Raw genomic sequence first — 26382 nt, 5'->3', positions numbered from 1 at the left:
CATTCATTTTGGGCATATTAACAGCTGGTGACCTAGATTAAGAAATAATTTAATATGTGAAAAGGCAGACTATTATCACTAAATTCCTTCACAGGTGGAAGGAAAGTAGATACAATGAAAAGCTTCCGACCAAAGATTCAAGTAATTACCTGGAAGGGGAGAGTGGGGAGGAATACCTACAAATGGGCAAAACAATATAAGGAAAAATGATGACAAAACCTGGCTGGGGTGTGGAAGGACCCTGGCTACTTCCTGAACAAGTAAGCAGGAACTGGAAGAGGGCAAGAAACCTTGCTAATTCAGCTACTGAAGGAGCGCAGAGGAGGCTCACGTTAGTTCAGGATGAGCTTGGGTAGATATTAAAAGAAATACAATCCTCTTACTGCACTGAGTGTGCATGTGTGGAGGGAGGGACTTGAGGCAGACACAGAGCCTCTGGGCCTGGGGATTGGCAAAGGATCAGTGCCCCCCTCTGCTTAGTTCCTCGACATCTGTGGCAACTGGGGAGCAGCCTGAATCAGGGTCTGAAAAGGGAAATTCACTGTCATTTTGAGCACGGCGGCAAATATGACTTCCAGTAAAACAGGAAAACACTAGATACCCAGAATCCCAGAAACGGAAAATACTGCCACATGAAAGAGAACACAGTTCGGCTGATACAAACCAGGGACTCAAAGAGCAGTGCTCATTTTCAAGTACAATGCTTAAGCTACCGTGTGAATGTCCTTTCGCTGGAAACACAAATGAAGACCCAGTGCTGGCAAGGTCTTGATGACAAGCGCCCAATGTCTGGTACAAGACCTCAACTGCTCAGCGCTGTGCCTGGTGTAAACCTGGGATTCATTTGTGCCTAACTCTGGGAGAAAAAAATAAATTACTGAGGGATCAATCTGCCGAGGAGCCTGTAACACACTAGGAAACCCAACCTGTACATGCAATACGGATCTTTTCTTTTTTAATGCAATAAAACGCCTTCCTCTGTGCACAAATGTGCAGAAAAGAACTGTAAGGTTGGGGTCATGTTTATTTTTGACCTTCCAGAGGACACTGGCGTCAAAAGGGGCACCCACTGAGAGAGACCCAAAGAAGGACAACAGAAAATGGAAAGAAGTGTGTATCTAGATGTCTATTTGGAACTCCTGGATTCACTCGACAGCACCGCACTAAAGCCACTGGTTTTCCGTGATGATCCGTTTCGATCCATACAGCTTCTGAGAGTAGCTTCTGCGCTACCCCAGCAGTTTCTGCTGCGCCCGGGTCCCCAGGAAACCCCGCGGGGAGGACCGCTGCGGCAATCTCCCCGACCCGCGGGCCAGCCGGGGGCGAGGCGGCCGCGCGCAGGGAGATGCGCTGGGCTCCGGGGCAGGCAGCCGGGGAGCCGCCGCACCTGCCACCGCTCGCGCCCGCGGCCGCCCGGGAGAGCCGCGGGCCGTGAGGGGGGCGAGCGTGCGGGGAGACTCGGACGGACCGCGCGCCCCGACGCTCCCGCCTCCCCGCCCTTGGCCGCCTCGCCGCAGCAGCAGAGGCGCGGCGCAGGGCGTCCCCGCGCCCCCGGCCCCGGCCCCCGGCTGGGCCTCCAGCGCGGCCCCAGCCCGCTCGGCCCTCGCCGCCGCGCCCCCGCCACCTGCCCAGCCGCCCGCTCTGACCTTTTCCTGCGCGCGGTTGAGTCGCTTCTGCACGTTCTTGGCGAAGATGCCCGTCTTGATGTCGGCCATGGCTGCGGGTCCAGGAGGCTGCGGGGAGCGGAGCGGGCGGCGGGCCGGCGGCGGCGAGGACCAGCGGGAGAAGAGGAGGAGGAGGAGGAGGGGGAGGAGAGGGAGAGGAGGAGAAGGAGGAGCGGCGGAGAAGCGCCAGGAGGAGTGAGGGAGGGGCTCAGCGCCGGGACCGGCTTAAAGCGACAGAGCGGAGGCGGGGCGCGCTGGGCCTGGAGGCGGGACCCGGCCGAGCAGCGAGAAGAGGAGAGGGAAGGAGCCCGAAGTCAAAATGCCCACTGCAGTGGAGGAGGAGGTGGGGAGGAGGAAGAGGACGACGCCAAGCAGCAATTCCAGGGCCCTGAGGCAGCTCCGGAGCTCTATAAAGGCGGAGTTTGTGCTGGGGGAGACTGAGAGGGGCCCCTTTCTTTCCGGGTGGGGGAGGCGTGGGGGAGGGGAGTGGGAAGGGGAAAGCCAGGGTTGGAGGTGCTCTGGCTGGAGGGTGGATGGGCCGTCCAGAGAGTGCAGCCTTCCCCATCTGCGTGTTCCAGAACGGTGGGCCTCGCCCCTCCCCTCAGAAGGCTCACAGACCAACGGAGGAAAGCGGGCTGGGAAACCAAGTCAGCTCAGGGGTTAGAGCAACGGTAGAGAGGGAAACCAGTGCGCACACTTGTTCAAACGTTAAGACAAGATTTGGGGTCGGAGGCAGGTAGGTTGCATGTTGAGAAGGGTCAGTCCCTTTAAGCAAAAGGTTGTGCTTTGGTGATCTGTGTAATTGCTGCCTGGAGCCTGTACCTTGGCACGGAGACTTCCCCAGAAGTGTTTCCTGGCCGAATTAGGTCCTTTACCGCCTCACTTGAACATTGCAAGATCCAGGTCTCTTAACCTGTTGCTTCTTGCAATCAAAGATTCACCCTCCCCGGCTCATTGATCAGAAATAAGAATAATAGGGATACCTTTGCCATATACCTCACCCAGAGCTCTTGAAGACCCTGACCAACAGCGAAACTACCCGTATTCAGTTCTCTCTGAGAGTATGAACCTGTAAGGCAGGTGACCCAGCAAGCAGGTCAGAGGTCAAATCAGGCACCTGAATCCTGTAAGTCCAAATGAGTATCCCATTGCACCTGTGAAGCAGACTGTTCCATGTGTTGCCCCCCGACACACCATGAACTACCCCTTGATACTCCTTGCGAAGTCCCCTCACCTTGATACTACAGTGGCACCATGACTGGTTTTTGCCAATAAGATACTGTGGAAGGACGCTGGGCCAGTTTTAGCCTAAGCCTTGAGAAACCAAGAAGGCGTGGCACCCTGAGGGAACCTGTGCCACCAAGGAGAATGTTCAGCAACCCTGATATGAAAAGCCCCTTGGAGAGGCCACGGGGTAGCGGGGAAACCCCAGCAGACCCACTACCTCAATGTAGCCCTGCAAACAATCATCAGTAAGATGACCAGAAGAATCACCCAGCTGATCCCTTCACAGTGCAGATTGGTGAGTAAACAAAAAGAGGGGTTTTAAGCCTCTCACTTTTGCAGCGGTGTATTACTGAAAGACCCAGTCTATTCACCTCTTATTTCCTTAGGATGACTGTTTATCCCAGTTTGCCTGGGATAAGCCAGAAAGTCCTGGGTAAACCCAGAAGAGTCAGTCACCCTACTTCCAACATCCCAAGTAAACAGAAGTTTACTTCAGAGGGAAGTAAAGAGAATATTCCTCTCTTGGTCAACATTCCATAGAAAAGACTGCCCAGAAGCCAGGAATTGAATCAGTTTTCTAAAACAGTGGCCTTCAGAACCTCAGCTGTGCCCTGAGTTCTTGCTGTGAGGATACAAGCCGTAGAATGCTGGAATACACCAGAATGTTCTGAAGCATATCTGTCCATGGTCACTTTTGTACTATGAGTCCCAAAGCCTCCTCTGCTCCCATGCTGGGCCTGGTTAATCTTCCCTTGCAGACATCACTGGCCTCTTTCTACCAAGCAAGGGACAGAGTTCCAAGCAGTAGGTTTACTTTTCCTCTGCTCACTTAGGTCCCAAGCCATGAGTTCCCACGGCACCAGCCTTTGTCCCTCCTTGCCCTTATTCCCCCACCAATTTTTGGCACACAGCAAATGTCTTGAACTAAAATTGCAAATGGCGAGCTTTTCTCACCATTGAGATGCCCAAATCTAGGTCTGTAATGTGGGCGGAACTAGGAAGCTTGTCATTTCTTGATAATTCGATTTGGAAGACATGCTGAGCATGTTACAAAGTTGTTATGCGCCAACTTATCAAATCATTTCCCTCCAGCTGAGAGGTAAAATGGTATCCATTTTCATGTTGTCACATGGGTTATTCTAGCCAGCCTGGAAAACTGAGGAAGCACGTTGGCTGCTACTTAGTAGGTGCTTTGTAAATATTGTTGAAAAGAAATGCATGCATATAGGAGACTAGATCTTGAGCATCCGTTCTTAGCTATTTATTCTCCTATTTCTGCAATAATGCTACTGGAGTGAGTGTAAGGGGGACCCCAACAACAATGATTTTTTTAAGTATTGTTCTGCCATGGAGTAGAGGCTTTTTTCCTACCCAAATATGAAATCTTATGCAGGATCCAAATATAATAATCAGGTAGATCCCTCTCTGGTCGTGGAGGGTAAGAGGTACCCAGAGCCCCCCATTAGGCTAGACTTTATTCCCTGCATCTGTCTCTAAGGAAGATCTTCAGCTCTGCGGACCTCCCTGCACTCAGCAGAAGTCCGTCTGCAGGACAAGTGATTTCAGAGGCACCTTCCACCTCCAGAGTTATAAGACCCCTACTTTTGTGTGCATTTTCTTCATCCCCAACACGACTGGGCCCACACGCCAACATTCCTTGCTTGCTTGATTATGTTTCTTCCTCCTAGTTCCTGCCCATTTTTCTCCCCAGTCGAGAAAAAAGGAGGTTCATGCCATTTTATGTAGATTCCACCATGAATTAGGAATAACCTCAATTTTTTTCCCCATGTTGAGGTCAGTCTTAGGTGTCAAGCTATATGTAACATTCATTCAGGTAAGTTTCACAGAAAGTATCCTGACTCCAACTCCAAATCTTCATCGAAGACAGGCAGAATTCCTGATTTATTTTTAGCTTCCAGTTTACCTCTTTTCCTCCTAAATTGCACTTCAGATTGGCTGACAAGTCAAAAATTAATTATGATAAATTTTGATAATTTGGAATAGGCCCAGAATTATTAGTGTTACCGCAGAACTCATTTTCCATATTTTTTAATGGCACAGAGATTTATCCTTGCCTATCTTGTAAGTCCAATTAGACCCTTAAGGAGACTTTTAAATCCATTTTTATATGTCTTGCTCTTTGCAAGCATTTATAAGAGTTGTGATACATGCCTACATATTCTAATTAGCCACAAAATCTTTGTGTTCCTATATCTAATGAAGGAGGCATTCATTTCCCTTCAACATTTAGTGGAGCCTAACTGGAATTTTGGCCCCAACCAAATCAGGAGTAGTTGTTATACTTCAGAGACTAAGAAGCAATTTTATTTTCTCACAAAGGTTAAACTAGCAGTGAAAGGAGGATGTCGTGTAAAATGATACATACTTTGACCAATTATCTTGTACATTTCAAGTGAAAACATTCAAATGTGGATTCATAATCAACTCCTCAAATTAGGCCAATTATTTACATTTTAGTGCCAATGCATTTTTACTAAATTTTGCTTCTTCTATTCCTAATATAACCAGGTCTAAAAATACAACCTCCTCACTACATTGATAATGCATCACTAATGCATCCCAAAATACTAAATAGGCGGGAAGAGCTTTGTTTTTCATACAGCCATTGGCCACTAAGAAAAACAATGACATTGTATTAAATTGCCTAATAACTGTAACATGTTTTGACACCGTGTTTGATGCTTTTTTTTTTTGCAAAGTAGATGCAAAACAACTCCCATATCCCAAACAAATGGCTAGAACATCACTTAATCGCTTACAAGCCAATAGAGAGGTCAGAGACCAAAACAAAATGGAAATTCTAATTAGCTGCAACTCTTTCTGAAGAAAGGGACAAATTCCTGCAAATATTTTAAGCTATTTTCTATCCATAAATAAGCTATAAAAATTCCATGTGCAGTGTGGGTATGAGCACATCTGTCTGGGTGACCAAGAGCCCCCTCCTAATAACTTCAAGAACTAGATTATTTTATCAGGAATTTTTCAGCTTGAACAACCTCAGCTTTGTAGCTGTGATGCACTTCAAAACCTCTTAACAAATACTTAGTTTTATCCTGTATTGGCAGAGACCTTTTTGGTTCAAGGAACTTCGTTTTGGTTAAATGTGCCCATATTTGTATTTTAGAATATAACTATCCAGATGTGCCTGCCTTTGTGTGGCCGCCCCGCCATCCTTACCTGGTTCTCTGTTATACTCCTGTCTCCAAGGTGGCTCCTAGAGCTGGGGCCACCATCACGTAGAGGTCCTACCTTGGATCATTATTGTTCTTGGATCCCCACATTGTCCACAATGTCTCTGCACTGTAAGACTGCACATCAGCCCAAACCTTTACCTAAGGGGTCCAATCCAAGGTCATGATATATTATGTGAAGGAAGCCTATCCTAGGGATCGTGTTCTCCCAAACATCTGCCTGCCTACTCCCTTGCATTAGAGTCTCTAGGGGCCGCGTGACCTCCTACCTGTTCTCATGTCTCAAAATCCCCTCACTCCATCTCTCTTCTGTAAAGGCCCCCAACATGTAGTTGTTCCAAGCCAAGGAATCAGGTAGGTTGGGTGGAGATGGTAGAAATAGTTCCTGTACATATTACTTTCAGTGTTATTGCTGTAGTTCAACATTATTGGGCTTAAACAGGCTTCAGTTAGTGAGTCTAAGACATAATACATAATGGGTTGAATTTAGTCTCTGCGATATTGTGATTTATAATAAGAAATATTATGTTTGGTTCTTGTCCCTGTTCCTGGCACAGACCTCCTAAAATCCTTGGAGTTTCTCAAGTAGTTAGAGCAAAAAAAGGTATCTGGTTATTCAAAAGCAAACCCCTTTAAACAACACTTGGATGTGTGTTAATGAGGCAGCTTTGGGAAAACTATGAGGATGAAGGCTGTTTGTCAAGATACCCGCGTGATTAGAGGATTAAAACGTTCTACCCCTCCCTCAGTCCCACAAACCCCCCTCCCCTCCTAGGAAGGGGAGATTGAGTTCAGTCACCTCTGGCCAGTGATTTAATCATTCATGTCTATGTCATGAAGCCTCCATAAAAACCCAAAAGGACTAGATCCATAGAACTTCTGGGTTGTTGAACAGGTGGAGATGCTGCACACCCCTTCCCACATATTTTGCCCTATGCATTTCTTCCATCTGGCTATTCCTGTGTTATATCCTTTTATAATAAACCAGCAATCTAGTAAATAAAATGTTCCTCCGAGTTCTGTGAGATGTTCTAGCAAATTGTTTGAATCCAAGGAGAGGGATGTGTGAACCTCTGGTTGATAATCAGTTGGTCAGAAGCACGGGTAACAATCTGGACTTGCAGTTGGTGTCTGAAAGGGGAAGGTAGTCCTTGTGGGACTGAACCCTTAATCTGGGAGATGGTGTCAGGACTGCACTGAATTGTAGGACACCCAGTGGTATTGCAGAATTGCATGACACGGAAACCCCTGAGCCTTCCCCCGATTTGGTGGCCAGAAGTATTGAGAGTAGAGAAAAAAACATACTGGAGGCATTTTTCTTTATAATTCTCACAAAAGATAAAGTCATAACCTCTGGGACCTATGAATATGACCTTATTTAGAAATAGGGTCTTTACAGTTGTAATTAACCTGTAAGTTGAGATGGGGTCCTACTGAGGTTAGGTGGACCTTCAGTCCAGTATAACTAGTATTTATGTTGCAGGGTTCCTGCCTCATGAAGTTGAAGAATGAATCTCATGGATAAAAGGGTAAAGCAAAGTGAAATTTATTAAAAAGAGAGAGCAGAAAAGAAGAGCTCTCTAGAGGGAAAGGGGTCCCGGATATGTTGCCACTGAGGACTTTTATGGTCAGTCTTTCATAGAAAACTGACCAAGGAACTATTTACTGAGTTCTTTGTAAATATCTTGTCTATAAGACTTAAGGCAAACAAGGTTGTTTATAAATGTTATGAAAAGTGCCTTATCTATATTTAGAACAAACAAGGTAGATCTGTTATGCTCCCTTCTCTCTGGTTAATATCTTGTCTGTAACATTATTCCACGCCTGGGATTTCTGGGCTTGCCTCCCTAAGCCCCCTACCTTTTCCTCCTGACCTAGTCTGCCTGTCCTGTACTCGTTTTTACAAATAAAGGATAAGTATTACAGACTCATACACTGACCTTGTGCAGGCAGATAGAGGGAAGAGGGGAGCAGAGACTGAAACAATGCACCCACAAGCCAGGAACCCTGAGGACTGCCAGCAAACACAGAAGCCAGGAGACAGAGCATGGCCTGTTTACACCCTGGTTGTGGACATCTAGCCTCCAAACTGAGAGAACATATTTCTCTGCTTTCAAGGCCCACATTGGGTTATTTTGTTAGAGCAGGCCCCGGAAACAAAGACAGAATCCAGCCTCTCTCTTCCTAGCAGAGCAGATCTGAGAAAAAATTGTATCCCCCGTTAGGGTCCGTGATCAAAGGAATGAGACTGATACAAAGCGAAGGTCAAACAAAACTTTATTTTGCGCCAAGCATCAAGAATCAAACTGACCAGTCAGGGCTATCTCTTACGAAAAGGTGAGGATGATGTTCCCGACAAGGTCACTCCCAAGAAGGCCGCTCCGGACGAGGCTGCTCTAGATGAGGCCGCTCCGCAGATGAGGCCGCTGCTCCATGAGGTTGCTCCCCAGACAAGGCCGCTCCCAAGAAGAGGCCATTCTGGACAAGACCGCTTCCCGGACGAGGCCGCTCCAGACGTCAAAGAGGCAACAATGACAGCGATGATGACAAGAAGGACAACCCGGATGACACAGACTCTGCTCCCCACAATACCACTCTGACAAGGCTGCCACCCAGAGGAAGCCACCGCTGCGGACAAGGCCGCTTGTGGCTCAGGCATTTTGCGGCGAGGCTGCTGGTGGCTAGGGGCCGTTGGCATCTCTGGGCCACTGGTGTCTCGGGACTGCTGGCATCCAGGGGTTGCAGGCGTCAGGACCGCTGACCGCTGGGGTGGACTGCTGGTGTCTCGGCACCACTGACGTCTAGGGGCTGCAGGCGTGGGGACCGCTGACCACTGGACTGCTGGACCACTCTTATCTCGGGACCGCTGACCACTGGGCCGCTGGACCACTGGAGTCTCAGGGCCGCAGGCGTCGAGGGACCGCTGACAGCTGGACCGCTGGTGTCTCAGGGCCGCAGGTGTCGAGGGACTACTGACAGCTGGACCGCTGGTGTCTGGGTAGCTCGGGGCTGCTGGAAGCTGCACGCGGCTGAAGGCTGCAGGTGCCTCGGGGCCACCAGAGGCGGGGCCTCAGGCGGCTTGAAGCTGCAGGTGGCTCGGACCCCCGGTGGCTGGAAGCTGCAGGCGGCTGGAGGCTGCAGGCGGCTGGAGGCTGCAGGCGCAGGGACCGCCGGTGGTGGGACCACTAGCAGCGGTTATAGCTCTTACGAGAGCTGTTATAGCTCCTCCACTCCGCGGACTCTTCGCTCCCATCGACTCTTCTGCTCCCGTTGCAGCTCTCCTCCTGCTCTGCTAGCCTCGCAGCAACCTTTATGCAGTTGGTTGAGTCCCACCCCTATACAGGTGGCCAATCGGATCTCAATCCACCCTAGTGGATATACACCGATTGGACATCTCCACCTGGCCTGCCCCACCCCTACATCGGGATCCACAAGCAAGTTCCCCTGGGAGGGGCAGGCCCTTACACCCCCAGTCCAAATAACTGACAAACAGATTTCCAAAAACAAGATTTTCATTAGTTGGAACAGTCTGTGTTCATCTGTTGCTTTCTTCTGAAACAATGTATTTTTATAAGTGTATGATTTGTCCTTATTTTCCTTAGAGCATTGAGCTGTGAGAGGCGGGAGGAGGAAGCAAGGTTGGCAGAAGAGGAAGTCCAGTGGCCAGGTGAGCCTGACGAAAGCTTGACCAATCTGGGAGGGACTCTGTTGTGACCACTGCCCTTAGTCCCTATCTGTGTTTGAGGGCTAGGCCATTACAGCCCTGTGCACCGGTCCCTGGAGAAGGGTGGCCCTAGGAGGGGTTGAACTGGGACCAGGAATCTCTCTGCCCAGAGACTGGGCTCCCTCAGAGAGGGGCAGCCAGCCTTCTCAAAGGGGAATCTCGGCAGCAGACCCCTCTCCTGCTCTCTGTGCTTCAGGTGTAGAGTTCCTTGCACAGACAAGGTACATGTTCTTCAGTCTCTCCAAAATATTGCTTTCTGTTCCTTCACCTTCCCTAGGAGTTGGATGGCATCTTACTATCTTGGTCATCCTCCTAGGTGCACAGATATTTACATTTAAACACAGCTCATTTGTCCCTGAGGAAGTTACAGTCCTTTCTGTTGTCAGGTTTCCCCACAATATAGCTACTATTTTCCCACTTGTGATAAATAAGAAACTTGTAGGGAGACCATACAAGTGTCCTATCTATTGTAAAACTCTCCCTCCCTCAGGTTGGCATGCATGACAATTCTTGCCTAAATCTGTCTTTGCTAAAGTGATTTTTCAAGGTGATTCTCTAATTGAATCAGTGTTACTGTGTTTATTAATCAGCATTCTGCTCTGTGGAAGAGAGCTGTCCCTTTTTCCCCACATATTTATTAATTTATTATCTATGGTCACTATGGACCCATGGATTCGTGATTTATTCACTTTATTATTCTTATTCACCTTCTGCCCAAATTATCCCAGACTTGGCCAGTGAAAGGTCTTCCACTTTTTCTTACATGGCCTCATCATTCTTTTCGCATGTCCTTCTTTCCTGGCACAATAAGATGTTTCATGCTCCTCTCATGTTTTTCCTGCTCCAGCCTCTGAGGAAGTCTTTTCTCCATGAAATTCTGGTTCCTTTCTGTGAAGAATTGTATTTAGAAACGAATTTCTGGGCTCAGGCTCTGCTCATAGCCCCTGAGTGTCTGAGTGTCATTGCTCATAGCCCCTGAGTGTCTGAGTGTCATTGAAATAATAAATTTATACCAATACCCCTAATTTGGATCCAACCTAAGTCTTTGCTTGCCTCCCCCATTCCATATTTTTTATCTGTATCCCCTATCTTCCACATTGTTCTGGTTCCCCAAAACTTCACTAGAGTCCCTCATTTGCCAAATTCCGCAATACCCACAAAATAATTCTCATATCACTACAATAATTAAACCTACTGAAAAGGGTCAAGATTTGTTTACTTTGTTTTTCTTTAGATCGAAATCAAAGTGTTTTGTTCAGAACTTACTTGGGGTACTGGCATAAAGACAGACATACAGAAAAATAGAAGAAAGAGCCCAGAAATAAACCTTCACATGTATGGTCATATGATTTTCAAGATGAGTGACAAAGCCATACAATGAAGAAAGGACATTGTTTTCAACAAATGGTGCTGGGGAAACTGGGTATTGATATGCAAATAAATGAAGTTAGACTCCTACCTTGTACTATGTACCAAATGGACCAAAGGTCTAAATGCAAGACCTAAAACTAGAACACTTTTATAAGAAAATATAAGAAGAAAGTTTTATGATATTGAGTTTGGCAATGATTTCTTGGATATCTTGATAAAATCATGGATGACAAAATTAGGTAAATTGGACTACACAAAATTAAATGCTTTTGTGCATCAAAAGAAGCAAAAGAAACAACATAGTCAAAAGGTAAACCATGGAATCAATGAAAATATTTGTTTACTATATATCTGATAAGGGATTAATGTCCAGAATATATAAAGAACTTTAAATTAAGAACAAAACCAAACAACCTGATTAAAAAATGGACAAAGAAATTGAATAGACATTTCTCCAAAGAAGATATACCCATGGCCAATAAGCACATGAAAAGATGTTCAGTATCACTCATCATCAGGAAAATGTAAATCAAAACCACAATGAAATACCACTTTATACCTATTAGGATGGGTATACTATCAAAAATAGAAAATAATTGTTGGCAAGGATATGGAGAAATTGGAACCCTTGTGCACTGCTGGTGGGAATGTAAAATGATATAGCCTCTGTGGAAAACAATGGTACTTTGAAAAATTAATAATAGAATTATTATATGACCCAGCATTTCTGGGTCATATAATATATATATACATTTCTGGATATATACCCCACCTCCAATTAAAGCAAGGTCTCTAAGAGATATTTGTACATCCATGTTCACGGCAGCATTATTCATAATAGACAAGAAGTAGAAGTGACTTGTGTCCATTGACTAATGGATAAACAGATACAGGGCATGCATACAACAAAGTTTGATTCAGACTTATAAAAAAAAGAAATACTGATAAGTCTTGAGGACATAATGCCAAGTAAAACAAGCTTTTCACAAAAGAACAAATACCATATGATTCCACTCAGATGAAGTACCTAGAATAGTCAAATTTCATAGGGACAGAAAATAGAACAGTGGTGCCAGGGCACCTGGGTATCTCAGTGGATTAAGCATCCAACTCTTAATTTGGGCTTAGATCATGATCTTGAGTTGTGAGATCAAGTCCCATGTGGGGCTTTGCTTAAGATTCTCTCCCTCTTTCTCCCCTGCCATTCCCCCATTGACCACATGTTCACCAGCATGCTTGCTCTCTCTCTCTCTTAAAACAAACAAACAAGAAAATAGAACAGTGGTATCTATAACTGGGGGCAGTGGGGATTTGCTGTTTAATGAAGGGAGTTCTGCAGGTGGATAGTGGTGATGATTGCCCAACACTATGGATGTACTTAATGCAACACAACTACACAGTTAAAAATGGTTAAAAGGATAAATTGTATGCTATGTATATGTTACCACAACGAAAAAAGGAAAACTCCCTCAGGCAAATCACTTTAGTCATTGGAAATTGTTAGGCTCATTTGTTACTGTTTTCATTTAGTTTGAGATTTTCTCTCATTCTTGTTAATATTATTAGATACTAGAACATTAATATGAATTCAGAGGTCAAAATTGTAGAGAAAGGTATACTCAGGGAAGGTCTCTCCTTTCCCTATCCCTACAACCCCTTCATTTCCATTGCTCTGTGTGGACAATTTCATTCGTTTTTGTGTTGTCATTCTTGTACTTATTTTTTCAAAATTACACAGATATAAGAGTGCCTGGGTGGTTCAGTTGTTTAAGCGTCTGCCTTCCGCTCATGTCCTGATCTGGGGGTCCTAGGTTCAAGCTCTGCATCCGGCTCCCTGTTCAGCAGAGAGCCTGCTTCTGCCTCTCCTTCTGCCCCTGCTACCCCCCTGCTCGTGCTCTCTCTCTCAAATAAACAAATACTTTTTAAAATTATACAGTTTTAATACAAAATTAAAATGATAAATACACATTTAATTTTCTTTTACTTCTTATAAAAAGAGGTAACATGCTACCTGTACTCTTTTGCATTTTTAACTTAAAATATATTCTCAAAATTATTGCTTTCCAATTCATAGACATTTTCTTCCTCTTTCTTACCAGTTTATATACTCCATAGTATGTATTTGCCACAGCTTATTTAACCAACAATTGTGGTCCTGATTTGTCTTGATGCTCAAATTATCCCAGATTTAGCCTGTGAAAGCAGTCTCCTATATTTGAGAATTTGAGTAATTTGCGATGTTTTGTCATTACAAATAGTGATGCAATGAATAACTTTGCATATATATTTTCATGTTGTTCAAAGTGTATCTTCAGGATGAATTCCTAGAAGGAAATCTAAAAGCCAAAGAATGCATACATATGTAGTTTTGTTCAGTATTGTCAAATTATTTTCCATGATATTGTACTTTTTTTCATTCCAGTCAGCAAGGTATAAAAGTGCCTGTCTCCCCACAGTCTTGCTAATTTACCAAGCCTTTGGGTTTTTGTCAGTCTGAAGGCTGAGGAAAAAACTGAAAGAATTGTAAAGCTGAAGCAAATGAAAGATTATTTCCCAAATATCTCTTTCAGTTTAAGATGAGAGATTATGAAATCTATGTCTCTAATTTCAGTATCTGGGTCATCTGCATCTATAGGTCTGATTCTACCAATGTGTTTTTTTCTAATCTAGATTAATAGATCATGCGTCTTATATGTTTTATATGTCTTTTATGAAAGACATTGCATATAAAAGAGTAGATATTGAAGCAAATAATCTTTTCCCCCAAATGGTATACCCTTTTCTGTTAGCCAGCTAAGGTAAAAGGCTGATTTCTTTGGTCATACTAGGAATTAAGTTGGATGGGGGATTAGTAGCAGTTTCTGATGGCTTCAGTTTACCTCTGGTCCTCTTGAGAATGAAGTCAGCCCCCTCTTCTCCTCTTGCAAGCGATTCACCAGAGTACTATAAGACCTTGAGATATCTCCTTGTTTTCATGCTTCTTATACTACTGACAAGACTGACCTTTTTGATTTCATCAAGAGTTGAGCCAGTGGTACTGGGGTTTAGATTTTAGTTATCGTCTAGTCTCAAGTGTTCTGAGGAGATATCATGTCCTTCCGGCCTGTGATACAGGCACCATGAGAGAAAGAGATATCTCTGTCTTAGTTTCATCACCAGCCACTACTAATTCAGGAAAAAGCTGATGAGATTTGTTAAGTGTAGAGGGCTAGCTTTACATGTGGGACTTGCACTGGTTTTCTATAGCTACTATAACAAATTACCATAGACTTGGTGACTTAAAACAACACAAGTGTATTATCTTATGGTTCTATAGATCAGAAGTCAGAGATTTCAATGCCCTAAGATCAAGGTGTCAGCTGGGTGCCTTCCTTTCTGGAGGCTCTAGAAGAGACTCTGATTCCTCATCTTCTCCACCTTCTAGAATTCCATTCTTTGGTTTATGGCCTCTTTCTCCATTGCAAGAGTCAGCAATTTCAATCCCAATCCTTCTCTTCTCACGTTGTCATCTGTCTTGTTGTTGTTGTTGTTGTTTTTCTAGCTCCCTCTCTTACTTTTAAGGACACTTGTGATTACACTGAGTGCATTCAAATAATCCAGGGTAATCTCCCCATCTTGAAGTCAGCTGATTACTGACCTCAATTCTGTTGGCTGTCTTAACTCGCCTTTGCCGTGTAACCTGACATATTCACAGATTCTGGGGAATGGGATGTAGATGTCTTTGCAGAGCCATTAATTGCCAACCACAGGTCTTTTGCAGATTCCATTCTATCATGACAGTTAACATTAAACATTCAATTGATGTCTTATTGTGGAAAAGTCACTTTGACTGTGGCTGACCCAGTCCACGACCCATGCCACAGACTAGGTTTTCAGGGAACCAGACTAAGATGGAGTTCTGTATACAGAAAGTGCCCCTTGGGACCAATACCTATGAAAGGAAGTGTGTTCATTTCCTGGAGCTACCATTACAAATTTTCACAAACTGGGTTTAGAATTAAAATAATGGAAATTTATTTTCTCATATTTCTGGAGAGCAGAAGTCTGAAATCAAGGTGTTGGCAGGGCTGTGCTGCCACCTTAGTCACTCAAGGAGATTCTATTCCTTGCCTCTTCCACCTTCTAGTGACAATCAACATTCTTTATCCTGTAGTTGTTCACTCCAGTCTCTGCCTCCAACTGCACATGGCCGTCTCCCTCTCTCATCTCTGCATGTTTCTCTCCTCTGTCTCTCCTATAAGGACACCATTCATTAGATTTAGAGCCCACCCAGATAATCTAGATGAACTCATCTTGAATCCTTACCTTAGTACATCTGCAAAGACCCTTTTTACAAATTCGTTAGCATTCAGAGGTCCTGGGGATCATGTAATGGACAGATCTTTGGGAAAGAAGTATGAATGAACACTGAAGGAAGTTGAGCTTCAATACATGTTCAAAGGCCTCAGCAAGCCACACAGAAAACTCTGAAACTGCAGTGGTCCATCTGATTTCTCCTGCATTGTGCAGAAATGTTCAGACCTTTATGCCCAGGCCTCAGCACTCACAAAGTGTGGGCTGCCCCCGGAAGGGTATGGTGACTCTCTGTAACCGAGGCAATCCTTAAAGGGCTGGTTGCACTTCCAGCAGTGGGGGAAACAGTCCTTCTTTTAAAGGGAATCTGGATATCACATCTCCATGTGTATCACAGTGTAGCTTTGTGCAGTCGGCTATACTTCTTCTCATGCACTTGGGGAGTACCTCTCCTGACCTTGTGTCATGAAAATGACAACACCCACCGGGCTCTGCCCCAGCTTCTATTGTTCCAGACCTTATCTTCCCCATTGCTATTATGGCCTAGTTCTACTTCCTCTGAGCCCTGGCCCGCAGAGGAGACCACCAGTGAGTTTCTTAGTGTTGTCACTGTATTCCTGATGACCATGGTACATGGTGGGTCTTGAAGGCCTTCCCATCAAACGTGATTATTTGTTGAGTTTTTTGGTCTTTCATAGTCTATCCACTCCAACATGGCCACTTCCCTGAGTCCTTGCCAGGTTGGAGTCCTTGCCAGGCTGTTAAATCCTAGATCTTGGGAGGGTGCAATTTATAAATGTTCCCTTATCAAATCTTAAATTCTGGGCCCTCTTTATCAAACACACTCGGCATCCAGACACTCATACCCTACTCCAGGATATTGCCAGCACATGCTATCTGGGACTAGCAACCCCTGGGGTACAGTCCCCTCCTCCTTTTTCGTGCCTGGCTCATTGCTGGTTGGGATATCATGCGACTCGAATTCCAGGCCTAGTAGCCAGGAGGAAAGTGACAGATACATCTTTGCCTTACAGGGGAGAGGCCTTCAAATTATCTTCCAAAGGAACAGAGTGCTAACTCTTCAAAGGGAGGGATGGGCCACTTCTGAAGGCTCAGGTGTTTGGGGGGAAATTTGTGGATTTAAGATGTTCAGGATTTTCAACTTAGATATCTCCATCTCATGTATCAATGTCTTAGTCTTTTCCAAACAAGGCTCTAATCTTGGCACTGAAGACTCATTGCAGCTGTGAGATTAACCCTTAGAACTCTGCTACTTTGGTGATTAAGTCCTGGGCCCATGCTCAGATGGCTATGCACTCCCACAGCAAGATGATTTTCAGAGCCTCTTCGCATTCCACCAAGAATGCTCTTTCTCACTGGTCTTTCAGTTGCCGGTTACTTGCTTTTAGCCTTTCCTTATCTCTTACCAGTGTATCAATGAATTTAGCATTAAGCATTGAACTCCATAATCATTTTATTGTTTCCCTGAAGTTCTGGTGATTCACAGACCTGTACCCCTGGGGATAAAAATATATGTTTATAAAAAAAAAAAAAAAAAATTTTTTTATTTGAAATTTTTATGGTGATAAGAATACTTAACATGAGGGGCGCCTGGGTGGCTCAGTGGGTTAAAGCCTCTGCCTTCGGCTCAGGTCGTGATCCCAGGGTTCTGGGATCCAGCCCCGTATCAGGCTCTCTGCTCAGCAGGAAGCCTGCTTCCTCTCTCTTTCTGCCTGCCTTTCTGCCTACTTGTGATCTCTGTCAAATAAATAAATAAAATCTTTAAAAAAAAAAACAAACAGAATACTTAACATGAGATCTACACATTGAACAAATACTTAAGTGTATAATACAATATTGTTGACTGTCAATGTTGCAAAACAGATCTCTGGAACTTACTCATCTTGCTCAACTGAAACTTTATGCCCCTTAATTAGTAACTTCCCCATTCCCCTTCCCCCACCAATCCCTGACAGCCGCCATTACACTGATTCTATGACACTGATCATAGATACATCATATAAGTAGAATCATGTAGCATTTGTCTTTCTGTGACCAGCTTATTTGCTTCAGCATAGTGTCTTCATGGTACATGCATGCTATGTATGTTGCAGAATTTTCTTAGATTTTAAAGGCTCACTAATATTCCGTTGTGAATACACACCACATATTTTTTTCTCCACTCCTGTGTTGATGGACAATTAGGTTTTTTTCTTGGCTATTGTGTATAATGCTGCAGTGAACATGGGAGTGCTTATATCTCTTTGAGTTTTTTATTTCAATTCTTTTCATAAATATCCAGAAGTAAGATTCCTGCATAATATGGTAGTTCTATTTATAATTTTTGAGGAACCTCCATACCTCTTTCTATGGTGGCTGCAACATTTTGCATTGCCACCAATATTTATTCATATCCTTGTCAATATTTGTCAGTTTTTTTTAATGATAACTGTTCTGACAGGTGTGAGGTGATACTGTGATTTTGGTTTGCATTTCCCTCATGATTAGTGACATTGGACTCTCTTCTTGGTATACATATTCACCATTTTTTGTCTGTTTTGGAGCAATACTTATTCGAATCCTTAGCCCATTTTCTTTTCTTTTTTTTTTTTTTTTTAAGATTTTATTTATTTATTTGACAGAGAGAAATTACAAGTACACTGAGAGGCAGGCAGAGAGAGAGAGAGGGAAGCAGGCTCCCTACTGAGCAGAGAGCCCGATGCAGGACTCGATCCCAGGACCCTGAGATCATGACCTGAGCCGAAGGCAGCGACTTAACCCACTGAGCCACCCAGGCGCCCCTAGCCCATTTTCTAATCGCATTATTAGTTTTTTGGTATTGAATTGTAGGTGTTCCTTACATATTTTGAAGATTAACCTCCTATCAGATATATGGTTCGCAAATATTTTCTCCCATTTTCTAGATTGATTTTTCACTCCGCTGATTATTTTCTTTGCTGTGCGGAAGGTTTTTAGTTTAATGGAGTCTGGCTTGTCTGTTTCTGTTTTTGTTGCCTGTGCCTTAGGTATCATATCTGTGAAATCATTGCCAACTTCAATATCACGGAGGTTCTTCCCTGTGTTTTCTGCTGAGAGTTTTAAGTTTCAGTTCTTGTGTTTAACTCATTAATGCATTTTGAGTTGATTTTAGGGGTCTATTTCTTTCTTTTGCATATGGCTATCCAGTTTTCTCAAAACTGTGGTATGAACTCTTATTTCCTTACTGTGTATTTTTAGCACCTTTGTTGAAGACCAGCTGACTGTGTAAGCATAGATTTATTTCTGGGCTTTCGGTTCTATTCCATTGGTCTATATGTCTGTTTATGTGCCAGGACTGTTTTGATCATTGTAGCTTTGTAACATGTTTCAAAATCAGGGAGTGTGATGCCTCCAGCTTTATTCATTCTGCTCAAGATGGTTTGGATACTTGGGATATTTTGTGGCTCCCTATGAATGGCAGAATAGTTTTTCCGTTAAAAAAGGCCTTTGGTATTTCAACTGAGATGCCATTGAATCTATAGATCACTTTGGGTAGTATGGACATGTTAATAATATTAGGACTTCCAATTCATGAACATGGGATGCCTTTCCATTTGTTTGTGTCTTCTTAAATATCTTTCTTTCTTTTTTTTTTTTTTTTTAAGATTCCATTTATTTGTCAGAGAGAGAGAGCATGTACACACAAGTAGGGGGAGCAGCAGGCACAGGGAGAAGCAGGCAGAGGGAGAATCTGACTCCCTGCCGAGCAGGGAGCCTGACTTGAGACTCCGTCCGAGGACCCTGGCATCATAACTTGAGCTGAAGACAGATGCTTAATCAACTGAGCCAGGTATCCCTCTTCTCTAATTTCTTTCATCAATATTTTATAGTGTTTAGTGTACAAATCTTCCACCTCATCAAGTTTATTCCTAAATATTTTATTCATTCTGATGCTGCTGTAAATGGATTTATTTTCTTATTTCTTTTTTTGGATAGTTCATTGTCAGTGCATAGAAATGCAAGTGAAATTTATATGAAATTTATAAAATAAAAATTTTATTATTGATAAAATTTTTTGAAATACTTAATTTTTTAAAAGTTTTTAAAAAGTTTTTATTTAAATTCCAGTTAGTTAACATAGTGTTATATTAGTTTCAGGTGTATAGAAAGAATGCTTCCATACATCACCTGATGCTCATCACCACAAGTGCCCTCCTTAATCCCCATCACCTATTTACCCATTCCCCTACCCACCTCCCCTCTTTTAACCATGTTTGATCTTTATATTTCTTGATTTGCTTCTCTCTCTCTCTCTTTTATCCCCAATTTGCTCATTTGATTTGTTTCTTAAATTCCACATATGCATGAAATCATTTGGTATTTATCTTTCTCTGACTGACTTATGTCACTCAGCATAATACTCTCCAGCTCCATCTATGCTGTTGCAATTGACAAGATTTGAATTCTTTTTATGGCTGAATATATATAGATATAGATATCGATATCTATCTATTTATATCTATATCTATCCCACATCTTCTTTATCCATTCATTGATCAATAGACATCTGGGGTCTTTCTCTAATTTGGCAATTCCATATAATGGCAGCTATAAATATTGGGGTGCCTGTATCCCTTTGAATTAGTATTTTTGTATTCTTTGGGTAAATACCTAGTAGTGCAATTACTGGATTTTAGAGTCATATTATTTATACATTTTTGAGGAACCTCCATTCTGTTTTCCAGAGTGACTGCACCAGTTTGCATTGCCACTAAGAGTACACAAGTGTTCCTTTTTCTCCATATCCTCGCCAACACCTGTTGTTTTTTGTGTTGTTGAATTTAACCATTCCGACAGGTATGAGGTAATATCTTATTGTGATTTTGATTTGCATTTTCCTGATAATAAGTGATGTTGAGCATCTTTTCATGTGTCTGTTGGCCATCTGTATGTCTTCTTTGGAAAAATTTCCGTTCATGTCTCCTGCCCATTTAAAAAATTGAATTATTTGTTTCTTGTGTGTTAAGTTTTACAAGTTCTTTATATATTTTGGATACTAACCCTTTATCAGATATATCATTTGCACCTATCTTTTTCCATTCTGCAAGTCGCCAGTTAGTTTTGCCAATTGCTTCCTTGGCTTTGCAGAAGCTTTTTATTTTGATGAAGTCTCAGCAGCCTATTTTTTATTTTGTTTCTCTTGCCTCAGGAGACATATCTAGAAAGAAGTTGCTATGGCCAATGTCAAAAAGTTACTGTGTTCTCTTCTAGGATTTTTATGTTTTGGGGTCTTAAATTTAGGTTTTAAATCCACTTTCAATTTAATTTTGTGGATGATGTATGAAAGTGGTCCAGTTTCATTATCTGCTTGCTGCTTTTCAGTTTTCCCAATGGTGTTTGTTGAAGAGGTTGTCTTTTTCCCACTGGACATTCTTTCCTGCTTTGTCAAAGCTTAATTGACCTTGTAATGGTGGGTTCATTTCTGAGTGTTCTGTTCTGTATCTATTTTTGTGCCAGTATCATGTTCTTTTGATTACTACAGCTTTGCAATATAATTTGAAGCCCAGAATTGTGATGCCTCCTGCTTTGCTTTACTTTTTCGAGGTTTTTTTTGGCTGTGGTCTTTTGTGGTTCCACACAAATTTTAGGATTGTTTGTTCTAATACTGTGAAAAATGCTGGTGGTATTTTTTACAAGCATGTATTAAATGTGTAGATTGCTTTGGAAAGTATAGACATTTTAACAGTATTTATTCTTCCAATCCATGAGCATGGAATGTCTTTCCATTTCCTTATGTCATCTTCAATTTCTTTCATCAGTGTTTTATAGTTTTCAGGATACAGGTATTTCACCTCTTTGGTTAGGCTTATTCCTAGGTATCTTATGGGCTTTGATGCAGCTGTAAATGGGATTGACTCTTTAGTTTCTCTTTCTGCAACTTCATTATTGTTGTATAGAAATGCAACAGATTCTGTATGTTGATTTTGTACCCTGTGACTTCACTGAATTTGTTGATCAGTTCTAGCAGGTTTTTGGTGGAATCTTTAGGGTTTTTTACAGAGTATCATGCCATCTGCAAATAGTGAAAATTTATTTCTTCCTTGTTAATATGAATGCCTTTTATTTCTTTTTGTTTTCTGATTGCTGAAGCTAGGACTTCCAGTGTTATGTTAAATAACAGTAGTGAGATTGGTCATCCTGTTATTGATCATAGAGGAAAAGCTCTCAGTTTTTCCGCATTGAGGATGATATTAGCTGTGGGTTATTATATTGAGGTATGTTTGCTCTAAATCTACTTTACTGAGGGTTTTTATGATGAATGGATGTTGTATTTTGTAAAATGCTTTTTCTGCATCTATTGAAAGGATCATATGGTTCTTATCCTTTCTTTTATTAATGTGGTGTATCACATTGATAGATTTGTGAATATTGAACCATGCTTTACAAACCTACTTGATTGTAGTGACCAATTTTTTAATGTATCATTGGGTTTGGTTTGCTAGTATTTTATTGGAAGTTTCTGCATCTATGTTTATCATGGATAATGGCCTATAGTTCTCTCCTTAAATGATGTTTTTATCTGGTTCTGGTACCAGGGTAATCCTGACCTCATAGAGTGAGCTTGGAAGTTTTCATTCCTTTTCTATTTTTTGGAATAGTTTGAGAAGAATAGGTATTAACTCTTCTTTAAATGTTTGGTAGAATTCACTTGTGAAGCCATCTGGTCCTGGAGTTTTATTTGTTGTGGGTTTTTTGATTACTGATTCAACTTCTTTGCTGGTTATCAGTCTATTCAAATTTTCTATTTCTTTCTGTTTCAGTTTTGGTAGTTTCTATGTTTCTAGGAATTTATCTGTTTCTTCCAGTTGGTCCAATTTATTACAATATAATTTTTCATAATATTCTCTTCTATAATTGTTTGTATTTCTGTAGTGTTAGTTACTATTTCTCCTCTTTCATTTAGGATTTTATTTGTTTGGTTCCTTTCTCTTTTATTTTTGATTGTCTGGCTAGGGGGTTTCTCAGTTTTTTGTTTTTTTTTTTCAAAGAGCAATTTCCTAGTTTCATTGATCTCTTCTACATTTTTTTTTGTTTCTTTATCATTTATTTTTTCTCTCATCTTTATTATTTCCTTCTTTCTGCTGGTTTGAGCTTCATTTGCTATTCTTTTTCTAATTCCTTTAGGTGTAAGGTTAGGTTGTTTATTTGAGATTTTTCTTGCTTCTTGGGGAAAGCCTGTACTGCTATATATGTCTTTCTTGGACTACTTTTGCTGCATCCCAATGGATCTGGACTATTCTGTTTTCATTTTCATTTGTTTCCATGTATTTTTTAATTTCCTTTTTAATTTCCTGGTTGACCAAATCACTGTTTTGTAGCATGATGTTTAACCTCCATGTATTTGTGACCTTTCCACATTTTTTCTTGTGGTTAACTTCTAGTTTCATAGTGTTGTGTTCAGAAAAAGTGCATGATATAACCAGAATCTTTTTATGTTTGCTTTTTTTTTTAAAGATATTTTTGTGTTTGTTGAGCAAACACAAAAGGTTTTGTGACCTAATCTGTGATCTATTCTGGAAAATATTCCATGTGTACTTGAAAAAAATACATATATCTTGTTGCTTTAGGATGCAATGTTCTGGATATATTGGTTGAATCTATATGGCCCTGTCTATGATTCAAAGCCATTGTTTCCTTATTTATTTCTGGTTTAGATGATCCATCCATTGATGTAAGTAGAGCGTTAAAGTTCCCTACTATTTTTGTATTGTTGTCAATTAGCTCCTCTATGTTTATTATTAATTGCTTTATCTATTTGGGTTCTTTTTTTTTGGGTGCATAAATAATTACAGTTGTTATATCTTCTTGTTGGATTGCTCCCTTCATGATTATATAGTGCCCTTCTTTGTTTCGGGTTCCAGTCTTTTATTTATTTATTTATTTACTTACTTACTTACTTACTTATTTTTCCTGTATAATTTTTTTATTGTGTTATGTTAGTCACCATATAGCACATCATTTGTTTTTAATGTAGTGTTCCATGATTCATTGTTTGCATCATAATTCCCAGTGTTCCATGCAATATGTGCCCTCCTTAATACCCTTCCCTGGGCTCACCCATCCCTTTACCCCCCTCCCTTCTAAAACCCTCAGTTTGTTTCCCCGAGTCCATAGTCTCCCATGATTCCTCTCTCACTCTGTTTTCTCCCCTTTCATTTTTCCCTTCCTTCTCCTAATGTCCTCCATGCTATTCCTTATATTTCACATGTCAGTGAAACCATTATACAGTTTCGGTTTTAAAGTCTAGTTTTTCTAAGTATTGCTACTCTGTGTTTTGTTTTTGTTTTTGTTTTTTTGACATTCATGATAAATGTTTGCATGATAAATGTTTCTCCATCTCCTCACTTTCAATATGCAGGTGACTTTATGTCTAAAATTAGTCTCTTGTAGGCAACATATTGATGGGTCTCTTTTTTTTTTTTATCCATTCTAACATCCCTTGCCTTTTGACTGGAGCATTTAGTCCATTTCTATTTAAAGTAATTATTGATAGATATGTATTTATTGCCATTTTATTACCTGTTTTGTCATTGTTTGTGAAGACTTTTCCCTGACTCTTTTGTCTTTGTTGCTTTTGGTCGCTCCTTTGTACTCAGAGTAGTACCCTTTAATGCTTCTTGCAGGGCTGGTTTAGTGGCCATGAACTCTTCCAGTTTTTGTCTTAGAAAAATCTTTATCTGTCGTCTTAACTTGAATGATAACTTGCTGGCTAGAGTATTCGTGGCTGCAGATTTCCCCCACTCAGCACTTTGAATATAACATGTCTCTCCCTTCTGGCTTGCCAAGTGTCTACTGAGAATCTCCAGCAAGCCTTAGAGTCTTTCCTTATGAGTTAAGGACTTCTTTTGCCTTGGTGCTTCTAAGATTTTTTTTTCCTTTATCACTATATTTTGCAAATTTAATTATAATATGTTTTAGTGTTGGCCTGCTTTTGTTGATTTTGATAGGAATTCTCTGTGCCTCCTGGATCTAGATGTTTGTTTCCTTCCCCAGATTAAGGAACTGCCCTGCTGTTTTTTCCTTCAAATAAGTTTTCTGCCCCCTTTTGTCTCTCTTCTTCTTCTGGGAATCCTATAATATGAATGTTATTCTGTTTGATGGAGTCACTGAGTTCCCCAAATCTATTCTTGTGTTGCACAATTCTTTCCTTGTTCAGCTTCGTTGTTTTCCATTATTTTGTTTTCTAGGTCACTAATTCATTCCTCTGCTTTTTCCAGCCTGCTGTTCCTTGCACCAAACCTGTCTCCAATCTCTTTTACTGCACTCTTTATTCCTGATTGATTCTTTTTAACTTTTTTTTTTTTTTTTTAATCTCTGTACTAACATTCTCACTGATGTCTTCTATTTTTTTCTTAGGCCCAGTGAATATCCTTATGACTGTTGCTTTAAATTTTCCATCAAGTCTGACACTTATATCTGTCTCACTTAGATCTCTGGCCCTGGACTTATCTTGTTCTTTGATTAGTAATAAACTCTTCTGTCTTCACATTCTGTCTTCTTGTCACATTCTGTCTAACTCTCTGCCTTCTTCTCTGTGTTGGAAAGCCAGCTATGTATTCTGCTCTTGAAAGTAATGATCTTACAAAGGGGTGGTCATGTACCCAAAGCATGGCACTTTAGGGAGTATTTCCTGGTGTTGTGTTTTGGCTGTTTTAGCCTTTAGGCCAGTCATCTGCAAAGGCGCTCCTTGCCTACTGTTGGCAGTGCTTGGTCCCTGGCCTGAATGTAGGGAGTTTCAGGTAGGTGTGCTCTGGTCTGCTTGTGAAAAAAGATCTGACACAACCTCCACCAGAACTGAGGCACTGCAGAACTCTCTGGTTAGGAGATGTGTTGTGGGCAGGTGTTTGTGCTGGTCTTCTGGGTAGTGACCTGCCACTCTGGGACTGAGGCAAATATGACTAAGAGAGGCAGTTTCTTAGTTTTGGTGGATGCAAGTTAGACAGCTAGTGTGGGCACTGTTCTGCTTCTCACAGGTGGCCCTCTAATTATGTTAAGGGGTAAGAGAGGGAAATGGCTCCAGCTAGCTCCTTTTTCCTGGAGAAGTGTCCCCCTGATTGCTGCCTCTCAAGGATACACTTTGAAGAGTGAATAATCTTTCCATTGTGTGGCCCAGGTGCTCTTGAGATCACTGTTTCCATGCTGTCTTTCCCCAGGTGGTTTCACTTTCTCTCTAGGAGCAGCACAGTATTCTACAGGCTCTATCCCAGCAGAGGGCATTGACTTTTAAAACTCCAGGCTTTATGTCCCACTAGTTGTAAGAACTCATGAAATGCAACTGCTCTCATTTTCCAAGCCAATGGCTTGAGGAAAATATTCTCCTTTTGGGTTCCTCTGTGTGCTCCTCTTTCTCTCTCACCCTACTCCATGACCACAGCTCCCTCCCCTCCACAGTACACTCTAGCCATTTCTTCCCTAAATCATGTCTCCATACTTCCTACCTTCTTCTATGTGGCTTCTTCTCTCGGTTTAGTTGTGGAGTTTGTTCTTTCAGTCTTCGGGTTGATCTCTCAGGTATTTAGGATGATTTTATAGTTATCTAGTTATCTACACAAAACAAGTTTAGGGCCCTCTTACTCCACTGCCATTTCAGTCCCTGATTCTTTTTTTTTTTTCCATTTAAAAAAAAATATTAATTTGTTTAGTTTAGCAACTTTTTAAAAATGTACTATTTTTATAAACATATAATGTATTATTTGCCTTAGGGGTACAGGTCTGTGAATCGTCAGGCTTACACACTTCATAGCACTCACTATAGCAATACCCTCACCAATGTCCATAACCCAACCACCCTCTCCCTCTGCCCCTCCCCCCAGCAACCCTCAGTTTGTTTTGTGAGATTAATAGTCTCTTA

The 26382-nt window shown here is 41.9% G+C and overlaps 1 protein-coding gene across 2 annotated transcripts in view; it reads right to left on the bottom strand.

Annotated features, from left to right (window-relative positions):
- The window catches only part of AMPH (amphiphysin), a 266447-nt gene extending 264610 nt beyond the window's left edge, over positions 1-1837 (bottom strand). For both annotated transcript variants that reach the window (XM_082692553.1, XM_082692554.1), the window contains exon 1: positions 1647-1837. In XM_082692553.1, coding sequence (XP_082548679.1) covers positions 1647-1715 — 69 coding nt within the window. In that variant the 5' untranslated portion in view covers positions 1716-1837. The remainder of the gene's footprint in view (positions 1-1646) is intronic.
- Positions 1838-26382: the final 24545 nt, after the last annotated feature.

The sequence above is a fragment of the Mustela nivalis genome (assembly GCF_964662115.1).
Source record: "Mustela nivalis genome assembly, chromosome: 12".
NCBI classification, from domain to species: Eukaryota; Metazoa; Chordata; class Mammalia; order Carnivora; family Mustelidae; genus Mustela; species Mustela nivalis.
This window is presented reverse-complemented; position numbering and strand designations above follow the sequence as displayed.